General features: G+C 36.8%; 1 protein-coding gene across 1 annotated transcript in view; it reads left to right on the top strand.

Moving 5' to 3' along the window:
* The window catches only part of USH2A (usherin), a 385,837-nt gene that overhangs the window by 20,757 nt on the left and 351,428 nt on the right, over nucleotides 1–13,652 (top strand). The window contains exons 3-4 of the mRNA XM_054170013.1: nucleotides 10,629–10,758; nucleotides 11,936–11,999. Of these exons, the coding sequence (XP_054025988.1) occupies nucleotides 10,629–10,758; nucleotides 11,936–11,999 (194 nt within the window). The remainder of the gene's footprint in view (nucleotides 1–10,628; nucleotides 10,759–11,935; nucleotides 12,000–13,652) is intronic.

The raw sequence follows: 13,652 nt of genomic DNA, 5'->3' as shown, positions 1-13,652 counted from the left end.
TAATAATAAGAGTAACAGAAAGGAAAAAAAAACAGAGCATAAACCAAAGATGAATTGTTTTCCTGGTATTCTACCAGTTTGCTGGCCTGCAGGAAAATATATTCAACACAGATGTTTTTACCCTGTTATATCTGTGAAAGTTAAAATCTGCTGCATTCTGCAAAGAGATTGTGAACAGTGTTATCAAATACTTAGGTGTATGCACATCCTCTCTTGTAAAGAAAGGAATCTTCCAGGTCTTAAAATAGTCCAGGTTAAAATAAAGTTTAATTAACTGATCTGGTTAGTTGATCCTGCTTATGGTGAACTTATGCTTATTGAAACTTTGTTTGGAGCATACTGAAAAATAACTATTTTTTAAAAAAATGAGTTATTTCAAGCCATTTCCCATGCAGACTCCTAGTCAGCTTAAGGCTGCATTCTGAATTTGAGGTAAAATTCAGTTATTTGACACCAAGTAGTTTGTGTGTATACTGTTTCCATTCACAATTTAAGCTGAGGGTGATTTTCTTGTAGAGCTTAAAGAGGCTTCTTGCTTCTTTCTTTTAGAGAAAAATAGGAATGCAGAATCCTTGAATTTCTATGCGAATGAACTGAAAATAAAATATGTAGTAAATTAAAGCCTTTAAACACATATAAAACACATCCGGAGTGTTGTGTTCAGTTCTGGTCTCCAGAGTTTGAGACAGGGAACTACTGGAGAGAGTCCAACAGAAGGGTACAAAGACTGGAGCATCACTTATAAGGAGAGAGGCTGGGTCTCTTTTAGCCTGGAAAAGAGGAGACTGAGAAGGGATCTTATCAATGCTTATAAATACCTAAAAAGCAGGTGTCAAGAGTATGGGGCTGAACTGTTTTCAGTGATGCCCAACAAGAGGACAAGGGGCAATGAGCAAAACCTGGAACACAGGAAGTTGTGCCTAAACATAAGGAAAAATGTCTTCACTGTGAGGGTGCCAGAGCATTGGAACAGCCTGCCCAGAGCCTTCTTCTCTGGAGACTTTCAAAACACATCTGGACATGTTCTTGTGCAACCTGATGTAGGAAAACCTGCTTTAGTAAGGAGATTGAACTCAAGGATCCCCAGAAATCCATTCCAATATCTATCATTCTGTGATTTTTGTGATTTCTGGTTGCATATTTCCTCTAGACTGGCATGCTCTTGTGAGAGGGCAGTGTTTGTTTTTGGTCATAGCTGGAGAATGAAACTCAGCCTAGAACTACATTGGCAAGGTTTCTTTCTAAAAATGACAGAGCAGTTGGAAACTAAGGCATCTCCCTTAATCATGAATGTTAACTTAAGCACTTCCTTTAAAAAAAAAAAACAAATCATCATAAGGAAGTCCCTGACCATGCTATTACTTAATGTGATTGCAATGAATGGTCCAAACCTCTCTTTGTCTTCATCTAAGACGTTATTTGACCTGAGAACCAACCGAAGTCTGTGGCGATAGGCTGGACTTGATGATCTTTGAGGTCTGCTCCAAACTTGGTGGTGATTCTGTGAAAAGCATCAGACTGAAACCTACATAGATGTCAGAGTTGCATCTTCTTGTGGTCTTTTCCTTCATGCTTGCAGCCAAGTTGCTTCAAAGGCTTGAAATATGGGAGTAGTAGCTTTGCATTTACTCAGAAGCGCAGATTTATTATAGCTTAAAAACGTCCTTGTTTTTACCATATGTGGGTAGTATAGTATCTGCATATGGAAACACAAGAATTTAGAAATGTGAATAAATTAATTTAATAATAGCAGGTAAAATAAATTTTATTGTGGGCATATCTGTCGAATTTGCTGCAAACAATCTAGAAACAACACTGAAGATTTCAAATAACTGCAATAGTTGTATAAGGTAGTTCTTTTTCTCCTGTACTTTGTAGGAAATAGAAATGCTACTGAGGCAGGGTTCTAGCTTATGCAGCTCCAAGCTCATGGGAAAATTCATCAGTGGATTCTTTTACTGGTATAGGTGGTGTCATTTGTTTGTCAAGTCTTGCAAATTATCTGAGCTGGCTTGTGCCCCTGGACAGACTCTTTAATTTCTACCCATACCCATTCCCCTGTCCCTGTTAACATGGTTATTAGCATCTTTTTTGGTCTGTTTGAGAACAAGATCCCAGACAAATTCCTCCTGGCATATTCTTGTTCTCATATGTTTGCTACATAAATTCAGTATCTCTTGCCAAGCTTTAGATCTGCCAAGTTCCCTCTGTGTTGCCTCAATTTTCATTGCAAATAAAAACCAGTAAAATGCAAAGAGCAAAAGACTAAAAGCAAACTCTTTATTTTAGGGTTGTGCTTTTAAAGGGAAAATAATAATAATAAAGTAAAAAAAAAAAAAAAAAAGAAAAAAGAAAAAAGGCACAGGGGATTTTGATCTATGTAACATATCTGCCACAATGTCCATAGTAATAATGTCACTGCCAAAATGCAGTCATACCTCAAAAATGTATTATAGTGCTTATTCCTGAATTGTCCATTTAGTTAAGGCTTTGATCTGGGTTTGGCTGTGTGTGGTGTGTTGTAAGGAGAAATAAGCAACATAGGACTGTGTGAGCAGGCTGTGCACCAGTGCTGGCAAATCGCATGTGGAATAGGAGGTGGGCATGGCATGGAACCCTGACACATCTGCAGAGGTTAGGCTGTGGAAACTACTGCACCTCTTTTTCTAAAGCAGAACAGGAGAAAGTTAGTAGAAAAATGCAAAATAGAGGAAGCATTTGAGGTGAACATTCAGTATGTGTAAATTCTGCTATTTATTCTCTGGAGGAGGGTGTTAAATTGTGGCTGAGAGGTGAGAGTAAACTTGGATTTATACTAGTGGTGCCTGCTTATTTTTTTTGTATCCCAAAATTCCCATTGTCAACTTTGTGTTGCTTAGATTTGTGTCACTGACCTTTCCTCTTTATAGAAATTCACTTTCAAAATATTAGAGCTGTGTGAAAGCTGCTGTAACTGCAGCTTCAGCAAGATTTGCAATTATGCAAGAAAATACTGAAACACATACCTCTATCACATGCAAAACCCTTTTGACTGCGTCTTTTATTAACCATTACGCTTCTGTTTTGCACCTGCTTTTGCAGAGCAGAGATGCGAACCCACGTGTGCCCCAGTGGTAAAATATGCTGTACATCTTTATATGAGCAGGCAAAAAGAGCCTATTTAGACAGGCTGAAGGTGAAAAAGATTTTTATGCTCAAATTTCTGATTAAGCTATTAGAGCAGCATCACTAATTCCCTTCCTTCCATCTATTGTCTTCCTTCATCTGTTGGCATCAGTGACCACTGTTGATTTGTTGACTCTATTAAAGTATTCAAGGAAGCCACAGGCCTGTCATTTTGGTCATAACCTTAATCTGTTTTCTCACCTTGGAAGAAAATGTGTTGATACACTGTCTGTTTCTATAGAATGAACTCATTGAAGAAGTTCTTGATGGAAGAAAACTGCAATATATTTAGCAGAAAAAAAGGACTTTCTGAATCTTGATTACTTTAACTGACAACAAGCTATGTTAGATAGTAACTTTTATAAGAACCACACCCAATTAAGTGATGGTAAGAAATTGTAATGGCATGTGCTAACTTTTGAGCTTCATGGGTTGCAGCTTCTCCTGATTTCTCATAATCTCCAATTCCTCATTATTTCTGAATGATTAAGCAAATCATTTATGCTAGCTTCTACTTTCATTTACATCTCTGAAAAGCCCATGTAGCTTTATTGAGTCTGGAGCTGCTTTAGCTTTTATACCAAATAAAGGGAGGGGGCATTTCTGTCAGCTTTCTAATCTGGAAAATAAATGGAATTTGTTGTTGTTATACCTTACAAGTGAAGTGTATAGCTACCTAACTGCTCTACATAAAGCGCTTTAAAATTCTTTATAGTGTGTATTACCTTTTTTTCTCAGAAATAATTTTTCTTACTATGAACATGCTATGCAAATCGAGCTTCTTTAATGGTTGTTTCAGGTTTTTTTAATCACTTATTTGGAGGACTATTTGCTTGGTTTTTTTCATATTTGACAGGCAAGATTTATGTTGTAGTTTGCATTTATTTTTTTAAATTTATCCTGCATTTGCATCTTACTAACTTTTATTGTTTAACTTAAAAATTAGGTCTTAAAAAAAAACAACAACAATCAGTTTACAGACACCTGATATTTGGAAGAATCTCATTCATTGTCTGGTATATATCATAGTTCCTTGAATTGCTTATTTCTCATCTCATTTGAAGCCCATGGTGTCCACTACATGTACTGGAATATATTCTATTTCCTATTTATCTGAAGACCAATTTTTCTTTTTTTTCAGTTTTGTCCTTGTTTTATGTGTGTCGGTCATTCCTGCCACTGCCATCTGAGACTCTTTGATGGTATAAATAGCCTTAAGAGCTGAAGTTACAGTTGAAGTGTTTGCCATGACTAAGTTGGCTGGATAAGTAAATAGGCCAGTGTTGGTATCATTTGGCTTGAATAACGAGAAAAGGCTTTTTTTTCTTTCATGTTTTGTGCCAGAGTTCTCTCTACTGTGTATCTCCTCATTTATGGCCTGCAAATCTGGGAAGAAATCCATCTGGTTTCTTCATCTGTCTTGCCAGACAGTGAGATCTAGTTATTAGAACAATAGATGATGATAAGAAAGTCAAAGTCAAAATTGTATTTTATAGTGACAAGAAGCTATGAAGATTAAGAGCAAAAAGAATGTGTATTTAATCAGTAGAAAAGATTGGTGTTATTTTGAAATTACTCCCCTGAATTTATCTGTAATACTTAAATAAATATTTTCTATGCCATTAAATATTAGGATAGGAAAGATAATCTAAAGGGAAAGTTTGTACTTATTAAAAAGCAGGTATGCCTTGAAACATACAATAATTATAAATTCTAACACATTAGGGCTGTATGTCATTTAGTGCAGTGGAGTTTTGATCTCTGGTTAGAGACATTGAGCTCTGCTCAATTTTAATGGGACATAAAAGATTCTTTCCCATGTCTTATTTATTAGAAATAATTTTACACAAGGTATGTGGGTAGGATTAATATTAGTACTTATTTTTAATGGAAAAATCTTACTGATGCAAAAAGATCATAGCGTCCACTGAAGAAGAATCCACTTACTTAACTTCATTTATTTTGGCTGAAATGGTGCAATTCAGTTCTACATGGAAGAGACTAAAATTGTCTCAATTGCCTTTCTATATCTGTAAAGGGACATTCTGGTGACAGGGTGACTAATGTGTGAAGAAAAAGTATATGTTGCTTAAACGTGGCAGATATCACACATGTATGTTGTGATGTAATAAGTGTATGTTATTACCTGAAAACCAAAGCATTGTAGATTGTGGTCTCAGGATTGCCCTAAATTGTTTTGGCTTGGAAAATGCAATTATAGCTCAAAAATGGGGATCACTGTAAGTGTATCTTTTACTTGATACCCAAAATGGTTGTTCATGAAAAGGAATCTTATGCATTATTTGAAAAGCTTTTTGGTAGTTTTTATTGAAATGTTACCTCTTTTTATTATACTTGTTATACTGGTCATTTATACCTGTTATACTTGTTATTTGTACATTTACTATACTGTTATGTGTTATATCTATAGATAACACTGCAGTTCAAGGCTTAAACAAAAAAGAGAGGAAAAACTACAGTATTCTTGAATCAATCATCCCTTTGGGGAAAGTACAAGATTTTGCACTCAAGGAGCAGCTATACAAAATCATGCAAAGAAATCCATGGAAAGCTACTAAATATATAGAAACCATGGGTGGCTGATAAGTCTCTAAGCTGCTCATGGGTTGTAGTTCAGAATACTGAGGAGAGTGTCACACATGCTTATGATGCTCCTTTATGCACTCTTGTTTCTGCATTTTGCCATTGTTAGTCCCTTAGTCTTAGCCAGTACAACTGTTTGGAAGTGTGGTACGTGTTTGTGATGCTTCTTTTGTGCTACACAAATTACTGCAACATGGTGGAAAATTCTGTTAGCAGGAAAACACCAGCTTTTATTTATTTATATTTATGTTTCTGCCTTTTATGGCTACAGCCTGGCAGAATCCCTTTTCATTGGGTAACTTCTGGCTTTTGTTGCCCTATTGACCCAATTGAATCTCGGGCAAATGATAAACACAGGCTGGTTTGTAGTCACCTTGCCTTGCTTGCTTGGACCTGCCTTGCTTTAATTTGCCTTGCCTTGAGTTGCCCGGTCCAAGACCCGGGGTAGAAGCCATGAGCCTACTCACTGCAAGCTTAAGAAGCCCCAAGCCTTAGGATTCAAGCCTCGCTTCCCCTTGCAACTAGAATTTTTGCCGTGCCTCAGTTTACCCAGGAAGATGCAAGAGCCTTTCACTGAACATGTTGTATCGCCCACTGTCCTGATGAAGCCTGACCAGCGTGGCAATCCCTCTGGCAACCTGCCTCAACAGCTGATACACAGCAGCAGCACCCCCTACTTGGAGTAGAACCCTTTGTGAGTAATTAATTCATTGCCTCCTTGGCTTAACGGTTCTTGTTGAGTCTCCCCTGCTGCGGTTGAGTGCCATTTTGCTGGGGAATTCTCTCTTTCCCTGTTATTCTTCCCAGTTTGCTTAAAATTGTTAAAATTTGTTAGATTTGCCTAAATACTGTACATTCCCACTGTAAATATCTGTTCCAACTGTACATCAAACCTATTTAATAGTTTTTGGCAAATCTTCATATTGATAAAAATGTATTAATATTTTAATTCTTTTTTCCATATTAGTATTTTTCATAAAATAACAGGTGGAGAAACTTTCCTAGGTAGGAAGTGATTTGATTTGGTATTGTTGGTTCTGATGGTCAATTTGCTTATGATGGACAACTGTTAGAACTTCATTAGTGATGTACTGGAGGAATTTGCCTGTCAGCTCATTGGCCCATCACCTCTCATCTTGGAACCTCTTCTGGATCACAAGAAGAATGCTATTAGAGGGAAGATTATGGATATCTTTCACCATCTCTGTTCACCATCAAATAGCTTTTTCATTGCTTGAAATTGGTATTAGGCATTGCATTGGCAGATGCTAATGTAGATACAGAGGGAATTTATCTTAGTTGCTAATCCTTGCCACCTCATTGTGAGGTGATTTGCTAAGTATCTGACAGAGGGAGGGAAACATGGCAGGGAGAGATGGTTTCAGAGATGGGATTAGAGTGCTGATGTCCCAGGCTTCTGGTCCTGTGCATTGCATGACCATTAGGCCAACCTTTCCGATGCATCTTCTGTTAATCTCTTGGGGCAAATTGCTATTGAACCTTACTAATAAAGACAATAGGGGAATAATCCTGTTGTCCTAGTCAGGAGGGAAATGGATCTTTTATTTCTGTGGTATTGTATGCAATTAAATGCTAATGGTCAGGAGACTTTAAATAACCATATCAAACAACCAATCCAGTGTGCCACCCTTCCTTCTTGTTTATCTTTGCCTAAAGTGATACCAAACTTTGAGATATTCCTCTCCTACAGTGGAGAGCTGCTGGGATTTTTATTTTTTTTTTTATACCACACATGGTTTCCCTCCTACATTTTCCTCCCATGTCAGATATTCATACCCCCTTTAATAACCAGCCGGGGGATCGTTACATTGAGCTACTGCCAAATGCCTAATGACTGCTGCCTTTGCCTTGCACAGTCACTGCACTACTGATACCCAATTCAGCATTGTAAAGTGCTTAGGGCTACCTTGGGGATGTGCTATATTAAACCCAACTATTCTAAATCCTATTTAATACAAAGAGATTGGCGGTGGGGGAGGGAGATTTAAAATTGTCGTTAGTCACCTATTTTCAACAAGTAAAAATACCTGATGGCTTAGGGCCCAATTCTGTCACTGTTAAGTCACAAACAGTCCCACTGATTTTAGTCAGGGGTCCATGAAGTTAAGTGCTCTGCTTACCATGGGGGGAGGCAGAGTCACGTCTTGCTGAAGCTGTGTCTGAGGCAGTTAAGTTTGCAAGGAGCTAGTGAGGGGTGAGTGCACCAATTTCTGAATTCCACTTACAAATGTTTTACAGTGAAAACAGGAAAGCAGAAACATGTTTCATCTCTGACTAAAAATAAAGGTACTCTTAAACTTGTAAAAGACAACATTTTTATTTGAATGATATGACAGAGCTGCCACAGGAGTGTTACCTGCTATAAAGAAAGCTTAAGAATTATTACCTTTATTAGACCAGTGACACTGAGCTTTAGCCATACATTTCTAACTTCTGTCCCTCTACAGAGACAATTTTCTTTTCTTAAATAAACTGTCATGCTAGTGTTAATATATTGTTGGCTCCCTCATACTCTGAGAATACTGCTGATATAAAACATGTATATGTTAGATTGGTAATAGTATCTTTAGTGTAGCTGACTAGAACAAATGTGTTTCCCTCATGGCTGTGCTAATGTGATAAAGGAAAATTGGCTGTTCATCAGCTTTTGGCTGGGTAAAGACAGTAGAGATGGAACCACATTCTTTTTTATGCATTAATACCACTGAGAACTTTTCACTAGTTATATTTCATGTGCGGGCATGTTGTGCAAAGATGTTGTAAAACATGAGATAATGCTACAAATAACAAAGTAGAAAAGCCTGTATCTTTTATGATGATAACAGTCAAACACCAAATGACAGTAACAGGCTGTAAAAAATGTGATGCAGAAAAAAATTGCAATGCAACCACCATATACACATATACTTAGGCTCTTGCAAATAGGGCATCAGATGTTTAGAGGGCTTTGAATTAAAATTAAATAAAAAACTATTGTATTTGGGTCATTGATGTGTCAACACAAAAGATAATTTAAAATGTAGAGATGTATTTTGAGCAGTGAAACTCATATGCAATAACTTTTTGAACAGATCTCAAGGCTTAGTAATTATGGTAATAGCCTTCAAATTTCCATCAGTGGAAGGGCAATAAATATTCCTGTCTAAATTTGGGAAATATTGACCTAATCTGGAAATGGCAATAAAGCTCAGCATGCATGTGTGTGTTTGAAAGTGCACTTTAAGTAGAAAAATTCATCTGTACAATTTTTTGTAATGCCTAAATAAATAAATTTTAAAAAAAGAAAAAATCCAAAGTAAAGCCTCCATCTCATTTCATATTTTCTTTCTCAAAATACTGATAGACTCATGGTGCCCCAGGCACTGATGCTGATCATCTGAGCTCAGATTTATAGATAATTGCATCTGTTTATCTTGGTCTGAAATTTGAAAGACGTTATTGGTTGAATAGTATTATGAGTGCCTATATTGTGGTTTTCAAACTGATATTTTTTGGGGGTTTTGGCTTTCCCCTTTGCAACAAATTATTATGGCTTGTGAAGCTTCGGTTTGTCCTCATGTATGTATTGTTCTTATGGAAGCAATTGTTCCAGGTTTATTTTATTTTAATTAGTGTGGATATCAAGACAGGCTGAAGCACTCTAGTTTTATTTGGCCTCTGTAGACACGATTCACCGGGCATAATCCAAAATGAAAATCACACTCTGTAAATTGGCAACAACAAAACAATGTTTCAGAATCTGAAGGCTACTAAGCTGTTATATGAAATAAGCCTTATGCAACCTAAATAATGCTAAAAGTCAAGTAATTTCAGTTTTCCAAATAAAAATCTTTCTCAAATAAACTAAATTTATTCAAAACACATCAACAGTTCAAAAGTTTTGTGTAAGTTTGACTTAGTTTCTATAATGAATTCGCAGGAAGCAGACTACAGCTACAATGCCTCCAGTTTTCATTTCATAGGTGCCTGCATTTTTTTGAGTATTGAATTTCATAAATTCTAAGGCACTCCCATATTATTAAACTTTTCTAATTTTATGTAATCTTAACATGAGAATTTTTAAGGGAAAAAAAAAAAAAGTACTTTGTAAAAGCTCAGCATCTTGTGACTTTGCGGAGCTGGGAGAATGCCATAAAGAATTTCTATGAATGTTAGCTCAAATTTAAAATGAATTGGCAGGGAAGGGAACACTTGCAGAAAACAGTACCCTGGGGTGTTAGCTGAATGCATATTTTTAGCCAAGGGTTCCCTTGATATAAGAGAATTACCCACTGGGTGTAAAGAAGATGTAGCCAGTTCCTATACCATTCCCTTCAGCCCCTGCAGAAAGAAACATGCTGGGGTTAGGGAGGCATTTTGGAGGAGTGTTAGAGGCCTGGCTGAAACATGCTGCATTTGGTTATCCTGAGTATGGTATGTAGCCCCTTGAGGCCTGTTTGAACTGATGTGTGTGAGAAGAGCTCTGACAGCTATAACATGTGTCCATGGCCTGAAGTAGTAATGTAGCTGTAACCAGCCCCATACCTTGTGAAAGAGACCCACCATTCTCCTGCTCCTTTCTTCCCCCTCCCCAAGAGATCACTGTACTATGGTTTCTTCTTTGATTTAAGGGCTGTAGAAATTTTATACTCTGTGAATCTGAGCTATGATCTTATTAACTGAATTGCTAATGGATGAACAGAAAAGAGGAACTACTTTCATTAGGCACTGAAAATAAAGGCACACGGCAAGTATGCTGCAGTAATGTTAATGGTTAATCAGTGATAGATGTAGCATGTAGAGAAATCAAAGTGATTGCATAATGAAGCATGTGTTGCCCCTTTACATTGATTCTATAGGTACATCACCGCAGAATTAGTTTCTTCTTGAATGGCTGGGAAGATGACAACACACCTTTTGATTCAAGGATACTTGTGGGAACAATTGCAGATGCTGATGGCACACTGCAAATTGGACAAAGCTTCACAGGTAAATCTTGTAGTATTTTAGTGGAATGCACTGGAATATCCAAAATAAGATCTCCACAATGTAGTTAAAAAGTATGCGAGAATCATTTTATCTATATGCTTAATTGTTTTACCTTCCTGCAGGAGAAAATCCCTATTACACAGTTAGCTTTCTCAAAATACAAGCTGAAAGACAGATATTTGGTACTTGATCCTGTAGGGTGCTAACTTTTTCTATATGCTACTGCATATATGTAGGTTTTCCTGCATCTTCTGAAATATAGATATGTAAACCAATGTGTTCCATTAATTTACACTCATAGTTTTTCTGAGTAAACACCTGAAACTATTTCAGAATAAGAATGTGTGTGACCACTAGGCTATGTTGTGCTCTAGAGTCAGAAATAGAGCTAAAGGTTTCTGGCTGTTTCTGTTCTTCTATTCTATCAATACTCATGCAAACCACTAGCAGAATGAGAATCCCTTAGCCTCTAGAGATGCCTGATGCCTCTTCTTCTGCATCTGGAATTGTATATGTACTATGTCATGACATGATCATTGAAGAACAGCTGAGGGATGTTTTCTTGCTCTCCACAAATTCTTGGCTCTGCAGATGATAAAAATACTGACTATTGCTTTTTGGGAACAGACACAGTTTGAAACTAACTCCTGAATATAACTATATGTCAGTTAAACAACTTTATTGTGCTCTTGGGCAAGAAAGTAATTCTGTGCTTTATTTTTTGATGCTTGTATTTGGAAATTTGTTTTGTTGAGATTTAGATTCTAAATACTGGATAACTAATAAGTGTATAATAGAAGGGAATATTTTTAAGTGCTTTTTATCTTTATTGTATGAATTGATAGGTACAGTTGTACCTACTGTATCTCTTCTCTAATTAGAGGTGGCACATGGACTGGCTCATTACTTCTGTCTAATGAGCCGATCCTTGTGCCACCTCTCTAATCAGAAAAGAGATAGGTACAAAATGTTCTTATAAAGTTATTATAAATCATTCTTTTTTATAAAAAAAAATTAAGTCACTGCCCTCTACAGTTTTGCCCAGGACCAAGATGGTTTCATTTGGGAGGGGTAATTGTGCAAGAGAAGTCTTTGCATGCTGAATTAAAGGTGCTGTCCTGCAGTGTAAAGCTGCATTCTGCTCAGTAGCTTACTTATTTATAGCATATTTTCCTAGGTCTAGAGCAATTTGTTGGAAGAATGCAAGATTTTCGATTTTACCCAGTGGCACTTACAAACAGGTAAAGAATCTTTACTTTTGCAAAAAAATAAGAGTGTAGTGAGAAGAAAGAAGGGAGAACAAGATACTTCCCAAAGTACGGCACTTTCCCAGCTGTCTGCTTTAGATGATTGCTTATGATGTAGTTTACTGAACCCCTATTTCAAAGATGACTTTTAACCTAAAAAATGCCAAGTTAAAATAAATTCAATGATTTAATGTGGTTTGCTTCTGAAGTATTGCTTATATATAGCTAGTGCATGTAGTAGTATGTGTAGGATATGTGTATCAACACTCAGCATGCAATAATAAATGTGTACTTTCCTTGTTATTGTTGTTTCTGTTACAACTTAGTGATGATACCCAGTTGCTAGATTTCAGTGCTTACAAACTGTCTAGGTGTTTTCAACTCATCATAATTCTGTCATAACAGTGTGTGCTGATAAATTTAATCTTGCTGCGTGAAGTTTGCCAGGATTTCCCAGAGCTCCATGTAAACTGTAGGATACAGAAGCAAGTATAGCAGGCCAGTCCAGTTTAGACTGCTTCAACACTAGTGATTCAAAGGAAGAGGACAGGCGCTTGAACTGAGAAGCATGATTGCTTCATGGCTGTGAACTTGGGTCCGGTCCTTAGCAGTTCTTTTCCTCTGCTTTCAGCTTCCCCATGTTATCAGACCGTGTCAGGTATTCTTGATGCTCTCCCTAAACACACACCCCTATCTCAAGGTTCCATTGTCTTAACTATTCATTGCTTTCTGGATTAGATTGTCACTATAAGGTGCCAATGACTTTGCTAGTTCAGACCAATAGCCCTGGGCAATTGCTTTGACTTCCTCCATTCCTGAGGCCAAATTAGGGTTGCCACTGCAATTTCTGTTGCCCTCCAGCCTCCCTTCCTAGTACATTACAAAGAAATGTTACCTTTGTTACCCAACTCATGCTGGATTAATCTAGTCAATTCAAGCTAGCCAGAAATAGTCAGGTCTTATTTGTCTGTGTGGTGCTTCTGGGTAGGCTATACACAATGACACTTGTGACTGCAGACCTTAAGGCTACTTAATGATGGTCTTTCAATAAGATGTAGAGTAATTTCCTAGAAGCCCAGCTGTCTGCAGGACATTATGATGAACTGAGCTCTTCTGAATATAAAGTATTAATATGAATCTGAATTGAAAGTTATACAAAAATCATGTTGGCTGTATTCTTTCAGAGTGATGCTTGTCAAATCCTTTGAACTACAACTTCAATCAATGAAATGAATAAAATTTAAAAATTGAAAGATAAGGTATTTTATTAAGTTTTGCAACCTAATGGGAATAATCCCATAAATAACTTGTTGTAAAATGTCTATCTGGCATAAACTGTGAAGGAAATTCTTGCCTGCATATCAATTTAAATCTTTGGCTATCTAAAATCTAGCTTTGGGTTCTGTGGAATTTTGCAGTGGCAGCTAACAAATATTTATTTACTTAAGTAGATAACAATTATGTTCTTATGGATAAAGCAGGAAAATGGGGAAATTAAGAGGTTTTAAATTTAAAAATTCAGTGTCCTGTCAGCTCACAAAACACTTTCTGTACTGCAGAGATGAACAGATAAAGGCTTAGGTAATATGTTCATGTTGTTCCTGTATCTGTCTGCTTTCCTGCCTAGCTAGCTATGTATCTATTTCA

This window comes from Dryobates pubescens, chromosome 2 (genome assembly GCF_014839835.1).
Source record: "Dryobates pubescens isolate bDryPub1 chromosome 2, bDryPub1.pri, whole genome shotgun sequence".
Taxonomy (NCBI): domain Eukaryota; kingdom Metazoa; phylum Chordata; class Aves; order Piciformes; family Picidae; genus Dryobates; species Dryobates pubescens.
Note: the sequence above shows the minus strand (reverse complement) of the source record. Positions and strands in the feature narration are given on the sequence as shown.